We start from the raw sequence: 14,106 nt of genomic DNA, 5'->3' as shown, positions 1-14,106 counted from the left end.
CAAGATTGTGAAAGGACATTGTGCATCCTGGACCTAATGGCGGAGAGAGACAATATATTTCTCCCCCCACTATTCCCAGTGGGCCCATTAGTGTTGGAGCGTGGCACCCAGGCAATTTAAATCGGGGTCACGGAGAACGCAATGCGTTTCACTTGGCTGTGAGAAACAAATGTGGAGACTCGGGGGTTGTCGCCCACAGTCGAGTTCAGGAGGAAGACGTTAGCCGCCGCCCCCAATAGCTTCTGTCTCCAGTCGTTGCTTATTGCTTATTGCATATTTATGTTAAACTCCAGGAAATAAGGGGTAGTGGATCAGATGTATGTTGTTTGGCTTGGAACCACAATATATCACCCCTTGTGTAACATGCTGACCCTCTACATTAATCTTCAATGACCTGTATCTAAATGTCATATACATGTTCATGTTTTTTTCGAGACGTCAATGGGACACAGGCGAGGTGTGTGGATGTGTGGATCTCTTGTCTGGGGCTCTGTCTAGGCAGTGGTTCATGTTAATGGCTGCAAAAACTATACACTTCTGACATTCACAAGTTGCTAATTGAGAGAGGTAATTTAAGATAACAGGGGGTACAGATGGAGGCACGGTTATAGCAAACATATCTGATAGATGGGGGGCCACTTCCCTTCAGCATTGAGCTACAGGCGGAAACCCCCGTATTAGTATTAGTATTACACCACTGTGTATGGCACATGTCGTATACATTGCTCATGTAACGGTCATACATGACGACATTACTAGCTAAAAAGTATCACAAAGTTGCAGTGGGTCATGACCATTGTGATGACACATTCCCCCATTCCCGCCATAAACATTATTTACAATCTCCAATTTATTATTTTTTTTTTTTTTTGGGAACCGCTGTCCTAGTTACAGTTGTCAAAATTGCCTTCAAGTACAGATATAAAAATGCAGCGAATGAAAAGCTGCAGCAATTGGGGCTATACTCAATAAAATAAGCCATCGAAACCTTAGATAATTCAGGAGCTTTTTTCTGAAGATTAAGCTTCGGCATATGCTCTGCGACCCGCTCAGAAACTCCCTCCAGTTGGGAATCACTTTACCAGACGACTGAACGGTAGATAAGACCGCTCGGTTGGGAAGGAAGTTGTGCTGAGGGTGGACCTCCACCCCTCCCCTGCTCCACCTCCAGCCCCTCCACACGTTCCCTGGCCAAGAGCAACAAGGAGAGGAATGCGAGGTCACCTACCTTGGGCTCCCTCTTCTTTCTGCTCAGGACGGGCCTCTGCAGGAAAACAATCTGTTTGGTGGACAGACTTCCATCGCTGGCAGACCCAGAGTGGAGGACAGGAAACCCGGAGGAACATGGAAAAGAAAGGAGGGGACAGACGCAAGATAAACGTGGAGAAGATGGAAAAACAAATAACGGAAGTTGAGTTAATCTCCAAATCTGGAGAGCAACATTTCTTTTCTTTTTGCTTTGTTAAAAAAATATGAATTTCCTCAGCAACGGCTAAAAAGGGAAAGGGAGTTAAACTAACTGGCTTGATTATGACACGGTCTGGACTGTATGCTTGCAAAACATATTTTCACACTTTCAAATGCATACAACTGTACAGCGATGTTCACGCAGTTAGGCAAGATTAATGTTGGCAACGAGGGTCCCATGTTCGTGCTGCTCTGGGCTCTCCAGGGCCGGTTGACTTCTCCTGACTCCTCCATGCTGTCAGGCTGCTGAACTGGCCTCCGACTGGGAGGTTCCTTGACGATCTGATGCTGGCTAAACTCAGCTGGAGGCGACCATATTGTTGTGATTGCTACACAAAAGGAGGCCAACTGTCAACTGAGTGTGTGTGTTTCTGTGTGTGTCTTTTGCTACTTGTAAAATCTGATTCTGCTCCTCCGAGGCTCCCTGAGCACGCTGAGAATCTGTGAACTAATCCCCCTCTGTGCAGGGAACAGACCACACTGTGTGCTGTGAAAGAGACTAATCTGCACTAGTACTAGTACGCTTGACGGATTAATCTGGGCAGGAAACACAGATTCAGGTTTGTGTGGGCTTCCTGTCTCGTATGCGTGTGCTGTCTTTTGCACACTTCTATTTTTACTCATCTCTCCTCACACAGCCCCCAACACACATACACATACACACACACACACTGAAGAAAACCTGTTTTCTCGCTAACAAGGCATCCTGTGTGTGTCAGCCCTGATCTTTGATGGTTTCAATATTCATCCCTCCCTGTAGTTACTCCCTCTTGCTCACTTGCTTCCTGCATAGTTTAAGAGGAGTCACTTTTCTTTACCATTAGAAAGTAGCTCTATTTGATAATCGGCACACAATTGTATGCGTGTTGTGGGGGTGCATGCTTATGCCAATGTATGCATCGCTCTCTCTCCTACCCTCATGTGTTCATAACCCTCAGACACACACAGACACACACACACACAACCACACACACTGAATCCCACACTGAATAGAAAAGCCGCCATCACAAGTTAAGCCGTTTGCCTTTCGATATGAAGAACGGCGGTTCGGTTTATGATGGCGGCATACAACACACTTAAGAGCCCGCCACAAATCTTCCCTCCATCCACTTCAGACGAAGTAGGAATCTGCACTGGCAGAGAACATAACAACGTTTGTGTGTGTGTGTGTGTGTGTGTGTGTGTGTGTGTGTGTGGGGCGCCATCCAACACTAGCATTTGTCGTTTTCCCCTTCCCATTACCCCGATGTTCCCGCCCACCATTCAGACACACACACACACACACACACACACACACACAAGCTCAGCCGCCAGATCTCAGCAGCAGCCCAGTCTACAGACCATTAAAGTAGAAATGGTGAGAATGGCTCAGAAAATTACAGGCCTTTACTGAACTACCCCCCTCCCCCCTTCTGCCGTCTATTAGCTGTCAGACTCGGTGCGCACACTTCCTTGTTATAACTGGAATTTTCGAAGAGCAATAGCCGGTGTCTATTTTGGAACAAAGGTACACGTCTCTTGGCTGATGCCAGACTCATCTGAAGGGAATGAAAGGTCTGCCAGCACAGCGCCTTGTCGAAGGCATCAGAGATGTACAGTTCCTCACTACCAAAGTCCTTCAATCGCCAAACCAGGTTAGCCTGGTGGTGTTCGGACTGCTTTTTAATCGCGGGCCCAATCCCGTTTCTTATTTTTACCCTACCCCTTTTTTCTAAGTGCCCCTTCGCTTTTCGAATTGTCCCTCGGATCAGAGTTACAAGCGGTGGTGGTTGAAATCTTCTGCTGTAAAATGGAACAACCCTTGAAAACCCTGCTACGTCAGCAGTAGTCATCGATGGTGTTCACGTAGACACACGAGACAAGGTCATTGCCGGACATTGAGATTGTCACAATGCCGTCTTTAGCTGTGGTGATTCTGTTGCGTTCTGTAGGCATCCTTTTTACGGTTGTCATCAGCAAATTGCCTCCCTACTGTGGCATTATCACAATGACATTTGCCATTTATCTGATGGAGACAGCTATGCTTGAACGCTCACAAATCGTTCACAACCTATACGTTTCATCCTGTCAATCGATCAAACAAGTCAACAAATAAATAACAATGCTGCTTAGTTACCAGGCCACTTCTTTACAGAACAGCGGTGCTCTGTAGGCCAACAGCGTGTGCTCCTACCCTGCCAGTCTGCACTAGTATGAGAGTAGCGGTAATAAGGGCAGCAACTTAGCAGCTGGACTTCAGACGTCATATGCAATCAAAGGGGGGGAAAGGAGAAATGTGATTAGCATACTAGCCATTTTTTGTTATACTTGTAGAGAAATTAAATGACATGGTCTAAGACATTGAAACAACATTAAACTAAGCTAATATCCTAATTTCTGATCTTTTCCATTTGTAGTTTCTTTTTCTGCAGCGGCGGCACCATCTCGCTGCTGATCCACAAGGCTTTCTGTGAGATGTCTGATGTCGGTTTTGAGTACGTCGCGGAAAAGCTACTGTTTGGAGGGCCATGTAGCCCTACCACTTGGCCTTACCTCGCTATCCGAAACAAGGATCTGGACATCCTATCCCTACACAAAACATAGGGCTAGGGCTAAGTGGCAGGGGCAAGGGGTGAATTGGGATTGGGCCACAGTGGCGGTCTCAAAGCGGCTTCACAGGGCCAGATTAGACGACACCACCCTAACCCTACGCCCTCTTATAGGACCAGCAAAAACTCCCCCAAATCCCAGAGGGATGAGAGACCTTGAAAAAGCACCCTGAAGAGGGAGACTCTATGTGGTCATGTTAACGAGCGGGTCTGATACCCAGCTGAAGGACCCAGGGTACGAGACATCCCTAAAGCTGTCTGAACTACTTTATGTATCCGTATTCACCGGGGTCTTCTTTGGCTTACTTATAATTGAAATTGGGTGTTAGCCATTACAGAGTTAGGAAAGCTGTGAAGTTATTATCATTATACTCCATCTAATAACCGGCCTGTTCTTTAATTGGCCTATTCACCAACCGCTTCGATAATTGCATGATTCCCATGTTGATCACCAATTATTGCGCCACGGCTTACAGTGTGTTAAGCCCAAAGCCTAGTGAGACGACTGCATTGTTCCCTGCTGTGACCCTCTCTACCCATGGCAGAAACTATGAAACTACGGCACCCGTTTGTGCACGCTCTGTCCACCCGGCCATGTGTCCCCTCCCCCCTCTCCTGTGAATATCAACAGAGACAACAGAGCTTAATGGACTACACTGATCATCTGATGCATCATCAGATGATCGCTCCGCTCGCCGCTAATTGTTTTTTTTAGCAGAGAAACAAGCGGCGTCCTCGTATGTAGGCCGACTCTGATTAATTAGTCATGTTGCACCCGTTGTGTTGAGGCATTTTGAAATGGAGAACAGAGGAGGGAGACGGAGGCGGTGGGGGGGAGGGGGAACTGTACTCATAAAACACACCCTGGGATGGAAATAGAGATGTAATTAATCAGCTGTGCTCCGAAACGGTCAGGAGTACACGAGGAGCGCTGCGTTGTGGTCAGCGCACTGATGGATGGGAAAACTTCCAGTCAGAGTGCTGCTGCTGATACTGGGTGTATGGATCGTTAGTGTGATACAGCCCGACACAATGAGCCTTCTATTGATGAAATCTTCCCCTTATCTTTGTGCATACTATGGTGTGTTGTTTTTATGCTAGAATGGAGAGAGAGCATTTAAACTTGCATTCCAGAATAATGCAAATTGATAAGATATGTATCTAGCTAAAAATAAAGTATAAAAAGTATACTTGATACTGTGACATTATAGGACCCATTTGCTCCAAGTTTTAAAGGTGTGTCTGTCTGTCTGTCTGTCTGTCTGTCTGTCTGTCTGTCTGTCTGTCTGTCTGTCTGTCTGTCTGTCTGTCTGTCTGTCTGTCTGTCTGTCTGTCTGTGTGTGTGTGTGTGTGTGTGTGTGTGTGTGTGTCCCATGTTGTAGATTTTCCCCCAATGCCATACTATTTATGTATCAAAATAATTTACAAAATCTGCTGTTAGCCTCGTGGCTTTCAGATTATTTTCAGATGATGTATTCAAAAGTTGAACACTTCGCAAGTGTCTGTATGGGATGATGATGATGATGATGATGATGATGATAAATGAACTGAACAGCTGTCACTGTAAGATTACAAGAGATGAAGACATGCAGGGAATGACTTCTGCTTTCCTCATTTGTGTGCTCGACATGGACTTGTTCCTCTTTTGAGTGTGACTTGCCTTTTTCAGGCTACTGGAACATTACGTAACATAAGAAGTAACCAAATGAATCATGTACGGATTTAATAAAGCTATTATTTATTTAAAAATGTAATCCCTTGACCCTGATTTTGAATGTTTACGTTGCAAAAGTATTGGTTGGCTAGAATTTAACTGATCCACATGTAAGATAAAGGAAAATTGACATAACGGTTTTTGACAATATGCAGTCTACCTGGTTAGGTAAAGTTCACAACTTGACGTGTCCTTTTGCGTACCTATGGCGCTGTGATTGGACAGCAGAAAGTATCATGTTTCTGTAAGGCTATTGTCTCATTCAAGTTCAATAACGCCAGCAAACTGAGCCATGTTCATGCTTGGTTGTTTAACCGGGCAAGGACTGATTCTATTCTGTACGCTCATTAATCCGACATAATTTTTGTACACATTGCGAAACATTGTAAATTCCGAGTAATTTACCTTTTTTTTATTATTCCGTTGTTGCTATATTAATCAGTTTATCAAATGAGACGCTGTTTGCTATTACGAGAGTTTGCCCCCTCAACCACTATTTTTAAAAAAATGTATTCCTCGCTTCTTCATAATGAGGAAGCGGGTACTTCCTCATTACCCCACAGGGCGAGTGAGGGCCGGCGCTATCAAGACACGCAGGAAGTCAGTCAGGGACGGGGTTGCTGAGTCTACATAATGACATCATGCTAAATGCTACACCTCATTCGTGGTTGTATTCATTTGAATGGCCAAAAACATTTTTCCTACTTTAAGAAAGATGTACACTACAAGAGACGGTAACCTTGAACACCACCTGGCTGTAGGTCAAGGCTGCCCAGTACCATATTCAGCGAGGGACAGTTCACAGTGCAGGTTTAGTCCCGGTCAGAGGACGTTTTATTGTGGACCGAGCCCCAGCCACGCTATACGGGTAGCAACAGAACAAGGCTCTTGAGCTCTTTAACACAGACACACACAGACCGAATGCAAATGAGGAGCAGCACACTGAGGAAACGGCTCAGCAGGAGATTCATTCCCTCGGCAAATCCCCCGAAAACTGTATAGCAACAACAAGGCCTCAACGGTGGGTTTGTGATGTTTGGCTTTGAGGCAATTATTAAATGAATCAGATATTATTCTTTGAACCCACAGTTACTGCTTCGCGTTCACGCCTGGCAACGTGCCCTGCACTTGCATCAGGCAGAAAATACATTGTACATTGTGTACATTGTGTTGGATTTCAACCATTTAATGAACACCCGTTCCATTCTCTCAAAAAACAAAAGTTTCTTATTGTTTATTTAGGTAAACTTCTTTGCCTTGCGGTTACACCCCCCCAGAACCCCCACTCCCAGCGTCCCTGGCACTACCATTGCATGTGTGTAGGGGGTTTCCTCGGGGGTGTGTACCATTTGGATGTTGGGGATTATAGTGTATACTTAAAATATGCTGAATTTAAATAGTGCGCTCTGAACATATTCATTATGAAAATAGAAGTTTAAGTACAATGTTTAGTCTAGCATTTAAGGTTTTCTGTAATTGTATCGTGTGGCTTACAAAGTTTGTTTTTATTGGCTTTGTACTTATTTTACTCTAACTATTGCGGTCAATTAAAATTTTGTTTTTTATTCAAAGTACTCTTTGAATCAGCGCATGCTATCTGTCAGTACTGGCTGAGTAAAGAATTGAATTCTGCATCTCGGAATCAAACAAATGGAAGTGTATCAAATCACATCAAATTGAAATGCATCGATTTTCAAATCAACTCGCACCGTATCCTTTGAACCTTAAACAAGCGTTGCTGTATCCTATCAGGGGCCATGTCTGGAGATGCTTATCAAATCCTTCTTGAAAGGAGAGATGCGCATCCCTACTTATTTTGCAACGCACAGTGGAAGCTCCTAAAGTGATGTTTGTTTTTTAGTGTGTGTGTGTGTGTGTGTGTGTGTGTGTGTGTGTGTGTGTGTGTGTTAGATACCTCTTAGTCTTGATGACGGGCGTGGGCAACACACAGGTCAGTCTCCAGCCGTACGTAGCCAGGGACTGGAGCAGAGGAACATAGTCTGCCTTCACCTGCAAACCCTGGACACACACACACACACACACACACACACACACACACACACACACACACACACACACACACACACACACACACACACACACACACACACACACACACACACACACACCTTTAGAAAACGGCAGCAGAACATCCTACATTTATATTTAAGTGTGCATATGATTTTCCTTCATCAACCAGTGTGTAAAACCTTGTTATTATGACTACTTATAATTTGTCGGCTATAGTTGAGTGGGTTGATTGATAAAGTGTGGTAAACACATTTTCTAGTGATTCGGTTCATGGACCTACACACCTGACTACCATGGCTGTCGTGATTATTGAATACGTGCAGTCCTAATTCTAGTGGCACCCCTGCTCTGTATGCATGGAGTGGGGCTTGGCGGTTTACAGGTATGGGTTTTAAATGAGTGTAGTCTCAACTTTTATGGATGTCTTTTGACCAAGTAAACAGTTCAGTTACATAACTGCATGGAAATAGACCACACACATTAATACACACATACACACACGTACAATTATACAACTTGCTCAATCTCTTTAGATCAAAGATTAACCATTTCACTCTTGACCGTAACTCTTCTGCTTTAAGAAAGTCCATATGTTTCCAAGGAAAGTCCAAGGAATTCTTTCTACTTCCCCTTAGCGATAAAGGCTATTTTCTCTCGACCAATGCAAACTGAGAAATACTTTATCCTGTAGCATCTCCTTCAAAATTCATTAATCGACTACAAACACAGAAAAGGAAATGGGTAAAAAAAAATATATATACAATTTCCTCCAGGTCTAATGGACAAGGAAATGCACTCGGACCAAAAGACCGAAAGACACAAAGCAGCGCAGTTGAAACACACTTTCACCACATACACAACAGGGCACAAGGGTTGTCATGACGACGAGACGACCCCTCACAGCCCGCTTCCTGTGGGGCTGATCACCGGCGAAAGACGATTCCTGAAGCATTAGCGTTGGCATAGTAAAAGCCTTTTAGGGGAAGGCAAGCAAAACGCTAAGACCAGGCCGCCGGGACTGCGCCTCGTTCGAGCCCCCGTTCCATTGGGCTCACGCAGAGTTTAGGTTCCTATTGTGTCTGTTTCAGCCGAGACGTAAACAACGGATGCATTAGCCTTTTGTTTCGAAGATTAGATTGATTTTAGTCTTTGGTTACTCTTTCATGTCGGTTTTATAGAGACGGAGCGGGAGAGAGGTTGGGGCGGGCTCTTTCATTCCCAAACCACTTCCCTCTCCTTACACCTAAACATGGGTATAATTCAGCAGTAATGGTCTGTTGCTGGAAGAGGAGGTGGAGGTGTGCCAGACGGTCTTGGCTGTCCAGACAGGAGAGAGGAATCATGCCGGCCCTTGGAGATGCTATCTCCGTGATTGCAAAAGCAGGACATCATGATGGAACGACAGGGAGAATGGATCTTTTGGATTATGCTGTGCCACCACAAGACCTGATTATAAAAAACAAGTAATGTTGTCCATTGCAGGACTTCTTATGCCCATCGCTCTTAGCGTGAACACTGTGTGAGCGCCAAGCACATGCCAGACATCCTGGGTCTAGCAGGGTTAGATCACTACAGATCACAGCAACCTCTGCTGAGGTCTGTCCTCCGCCCAAATTACCCCAAAACCTTTCCGCCCCAAACCTTTGGTTCTCGACCTCTACATCAGCCCAAGCTCGAAGCCACTTAAAGAGATCAAAGTGTACTCGTGTGTGCATGTGGACGTGACTTCGTCCATTATATCTGAGGTCCAGACAGCGCCAACTGCGGCCTCAGTCGGTTCCCAGGTGACCCTCGATGACCCCATAATAGGGTTAGGGTTAGGGTTAATGTCATACTAAGGACTTAAGCACGGAGCATTCAGCAACTGCTTATGAAATGTTTAGGCTCAATACTTGGGGCTGGTGAGGGTCTTGGCCTGGTCTGAATGAGAATTAAGGAGTAGAAGTGATCCACGGTGAACACTGAGACTCCTGAGTGAGCAGGTAGGGGTAACACAGTGAATATAGAGACTCCTAGGGAGCAGATAGGGGTCGCACAGTGAATATGGAGACAGTACTTTAAAAGCAGGTAGGGGTTAGACACTGAATAAAGAGAAGGTTCCTTAGAGAGCAGGTAGGGGTTGGACAGTGAACATAGAGACGGTACTTTAAAGAGCAGGTAAACAGTTAATACATAGCAGGTTCCTTAGTGAGCAGGTAGGGGTTGGACAGTGAATACATAGAAGGTTCCTTATGGCTGGTTCAGACTACACGATTTCAGTCTGATTTTGCCCTGATTCGTTTGTCGCAGACAAATTTGCAAATCGTACACGATTTTGAAAAGTCGGCGACGAGACGAGGTCTTGTAATGCGACATGCTTGTGATCTGCGATTTTTTTGTCTGCGGCATTCGAAAACCCCACAACGAAGGTTTGGCATGCCAGAAATTTGGGGGAATCGCATGTCGTATCCATTTTTGACATGGAGGGAATCCCGCGAACAGCTGGAGCTCACGGCAGTGTTTACTAACTAGTAAAGGACTAACTAGTAAAGTAAAGACTAGTAGAGATGCGCGGTTGGCGGTCATACCCGCGGACACTGTGGATAGTCCACGGGTCGGGTGGATTGCGTGAAAAAAAGTAATACTTGGAGGAATTGCGGGCGGGTCGCGGTTGAAATAAATAAAAAAATAAGTATGTTAACATATTGACTAGACAACCGGCAAACTGACAAATTTAACATTATATTTTTCTATAATCTCCCTGCTTCTGACTTCTCTGCCCAGCGCTCGTCCGCTTGTTTTCCATAAGCATTCCACTGTGCGAACATCCCTGCTGCGTATGCCCTCAAATATGGTTGAAATCATATGCTGGATGCTTTATTCTTTCAATGTGGCTTTAAGTTAATGATCGGGCTATAATAAGACCATGTTGGCTATGTTTGCTGACAACAGGGGACATTTCATAGTGGTTGGACATTTTAGCGAGCCAACAGGCTTTTTTCGGGACAGGGAACACGCAACTCAAAATCGGGATGACATTACAGCTCAACCGCGTATCTCTACTAACTAGACTTCACTGCACTACGCAGGGGATCGCCATGATAATGCCTAGTATAGGAACTCGGGATCCATTGTTATTTACACATTGTTGCTGCTTTGATGCTGCGTGTATCATGAACGATACAAAGAAAACTCGCCTTTGTACTTTTGGCAGAGGCATATTTTTGCTTGTGAGTGAAAATGATTAGCCAGCTGATCAACTGCAACTATCACAGCTGATCCCGCGCCTGTAATATAAACAGAGAGGCGTGGCGGGAGTCACGTAACCATGACAAAAACTGTTATCAAAATCATTTCAGTGTGGAACGTGGATGTAAAACATTCCCAAATCGATAGTGTGGACGGAGATTGTTTTCATTGCGAATGTACGTTTTTATATTTAGCCGGGTTAGTGTGAACAGGGCCTAAAGATTCTAGAGCATCGCATTTTTTAATCTTGTAGTGTGGCCAGTCTTCAGACGAGACAAGTCCCGATTTCCTGGCTCTGTGATTGCATAGTGTGACATGTTAAATCGTGGAGGAATATCTGAGAATCGTGTAGTCTGAACCAGCCATTAGTGAGGAGGTAGGGGTTGGACAGTGAATGCAGAGACGGGTCCTTAGTGAGCAGGACAGTGAATACAGAGACGGGTCCTTAGTGAACAGGTAGGGGTTGGACAGTGAATACAGAGACGGGTCCTTAGTGAGCAGGTAGGGTTTGGACAGTGAATATTTGTGACTCTTACAAGGAGCCCGGGGGCCGATGAGCTTTGACACTGAACCTTCTGCCTGGGTGTCCAACACCCTAGCCCTCACTGAGCTATCTCACCAGCCCTGTCCCTTCAAAACTTCAAAGCGCTTGACAAGTGTTTGCCTGCCAAGTGTTTTTGGCTATCACCTCAGCCCCTAAACAGCTGCCGGGAGCCCCAAACGGCTCAGTCAGTCCTTGTTATCAGCATCACTGGCAGAGAGACATATTCTCTCCCTCTGGGGAGGGAGGTGGAGCCTGTTTCTGGGTTCTCCTCCTCTCGCTTCTCCGCTGGGAGGGAGTGTGGAAAATCAAGACTGAAATACAGGCTTCTGCAGCTCTGACCCCTGTGTTACCCTGTCCCATTCTTTCTGTAGACACAGGAGGCTATACATCAGCCAGACACACACACACACACACACACACACACACACACACACACACACACACACACACACACACACACACACACACACACTTCCTCATTCTATGTCTGGTTTGCTTCATATGATATTCCTTTACCGTAATGCCGGTGCTGTAATGCAGAGCCCCTAATCTCAAAGCAGACGCGATTTAGTTTCTGAATGCGCGGGCGAAGGGCCGGCCCTTCAGAGCAAGGGGCCGCTGATGACTTGTGGGAAGACGTGACAACAATGTGGGCACCGCTAAGCTCCGCCGGCCCTCTGGAGCGCTGGGGGTTTTACCCTCGAATAGGATTCCAGAGAGAAGACACTGGGAGGGATTCTCCATCTGCCAGACTGGTGCAGATGTCCCCTTTTATGGATTTCTATGAATTTATTTTGTACATTGATGTTGAAGCCGTGTTTTGTGTAATGTACGAGGCAGGGGGGTTGGGGGGTGGGAAGCGTGAATTTTCAGATCAAATGGATTTCTGTGATGGAATCGAATTGCGTCTAAATGCCTAAATCATGCAGATTAAAATACACTTAGGTTAACGACTTGTAGGTTAACGACTTTTTCAACAAAACTTTTTCATCCCGTGTAATCAGAATCAATCCCAAATATAACTTCCTCCAACGCAATTGTTACCGTTACAAAATATAATTTCCCTATCAACACAACTATATAACCACAATTTGCCATGACAAAATATATTTTTTCCTATTAAGAAAATAATTAATAAACAGTTAAATCTAAATCATGTATGACAAACTACAAAATACAATTTCCAAATAAACAAATCCTTTTAACCAGGGCAATCATCATTGCACAATATGACTTAGGATCTTTATTTCTTTATACTACAAGCTAGTAGCATGGCCACCATTTCTTATTGTAGAACACATCCGATAGCGGTCCATCAGCGACCTATCAGGCCTAGGGGCGGAGCTTCTATAAATGAAGCGTGCCCGAAAGGTCGCTGTTATCTGTTTTTCGTTCATCAGCAAGAGACAGCCTTTACCCGCTTCAAAACATTCTGCAGTGAGCTGAAAACACCAAACTCACACAGTGAGGATGATGAAAACAGACAACCTTCTGTGGTAATAACTGTTAGATTCAGGGAAACTCCATCAAAACAGTTTGAGGACAGAACTTAAAATAGACCAGTGGGCCATTTAATAGCATACAAACCTGTACTTCCTGGTGGATTACCTGCTCGATCAGGGCCACTGCTTGTACATGTGCAGCTTTGCACACTTCCCCTCCATGATGTATTGCTTTCCGAGTCTCACTAAACTCCGAACTTCACCGCTCCAAACCCGAAACTTAACTTCAGCGTCTCTCTGGCAGAGACCCAACATCTAACATCTGAACCGTGAGTTTCTCCTGCCTACCCAGCGGTTATGATGAGAGGAGCCTGGATCTCGTGTGTCAGATCAGGAACCGTGTCACACGTAGGCGGTTCGGTGCGCCTGCTCGCTCTGAATTATATATCACACCGCCGTCTTATTAGTCATGAATTCACTGGAGGAGTTATCAAACGCAAAGCCCACGTTGCACTTTCACTCAAAAGCAGAATGCTGCTGCCAAGGTGATTTCTTCCACGGCTTCATCATGAAAAGCTGTTCTTGTTGTGTTGCAAATTAAAACATGTTTGATGTACAGCCTGTAGCTACCCCTAGCTAAAGGCTAGCTATACCACTCGATTGATTATTCACCAGCTTTTGTGGTCCTGGGTCACATCTACGGATCCAGAATCTTCCCTACTCTATGAACCGTACCTCACAATTCATACCAGCGCACACACATACTGCTCCCATAAGTTGCCTTCTTAGAATTTAAAATGTGACGCTTATCCAAGCCTCACGCTACTACACTATGGGCTACAGCACACTACCACACACTATAGCTGTGTTCGAAATCGTTCCCTATGCACTCACTCACTATTTCCTATATAGTGTTTATGATATAGTGAACAATACAGGGAATGAAAAAACAAGAATTCGGACACTACGCTAAACATTTCTAAACGTAATTTGCGTCAGTAAATGGCTTTTAGAAAACACGACCGCATTGCATTGTAGTATACGTGAGTAAGACATAGGGAACATCATATGTTCACTCAAATTTTGGGTATT

General features: G+C 45.0%; 1 protein-coding gene across 2 annotated transcripts in view; it reads right to left on the bottom strand.

The window, feature by feature from the left end:
* rftn1b (raftlin, lipid raft linker 1b) overlaps nt 1–14,106 on the bottom strand; it is an 87,818-nt gene that overhangs the window by 4,713 nt on the left and 68,999 nt on the right. For both annotated transcript variants that reach the window (XM_079742550.1, XM_079742551.1), the window contains exons 8-9: nt 7,685–7,788; nt 1,229–1,304 (exon numbers count right to left, since the gene is read on the bottom strand). In XM_079742550.1, coding sequence (XP_079598676.1) covers nt 1,229–1,304; nt 7,685–7,788 — 180 coding nt within the window. The remainder of the gene's footprint in view (nt 1–1,228; nt 1,305–7,684; nt 7,789–14,106) is intronic.

This window comes from Pollachius pollachius (assembly GCF_949987615.1).
Source record: "Pollachius pollachius genome assembly, chromosome: 1".
Classification (NCBI taxonomy): domain Eukaryota; kingdom Metazoa; phylum Chordata; class Actinopteri; order Gadiformes; family Gadidae; genus Pollachius; species Pollachius pollachius.
The sequence above is the reverse complement of the archived record's forward strand: the minus strand, read 5'-3'. Positions and strand labels throughout refer to the sequence as shown.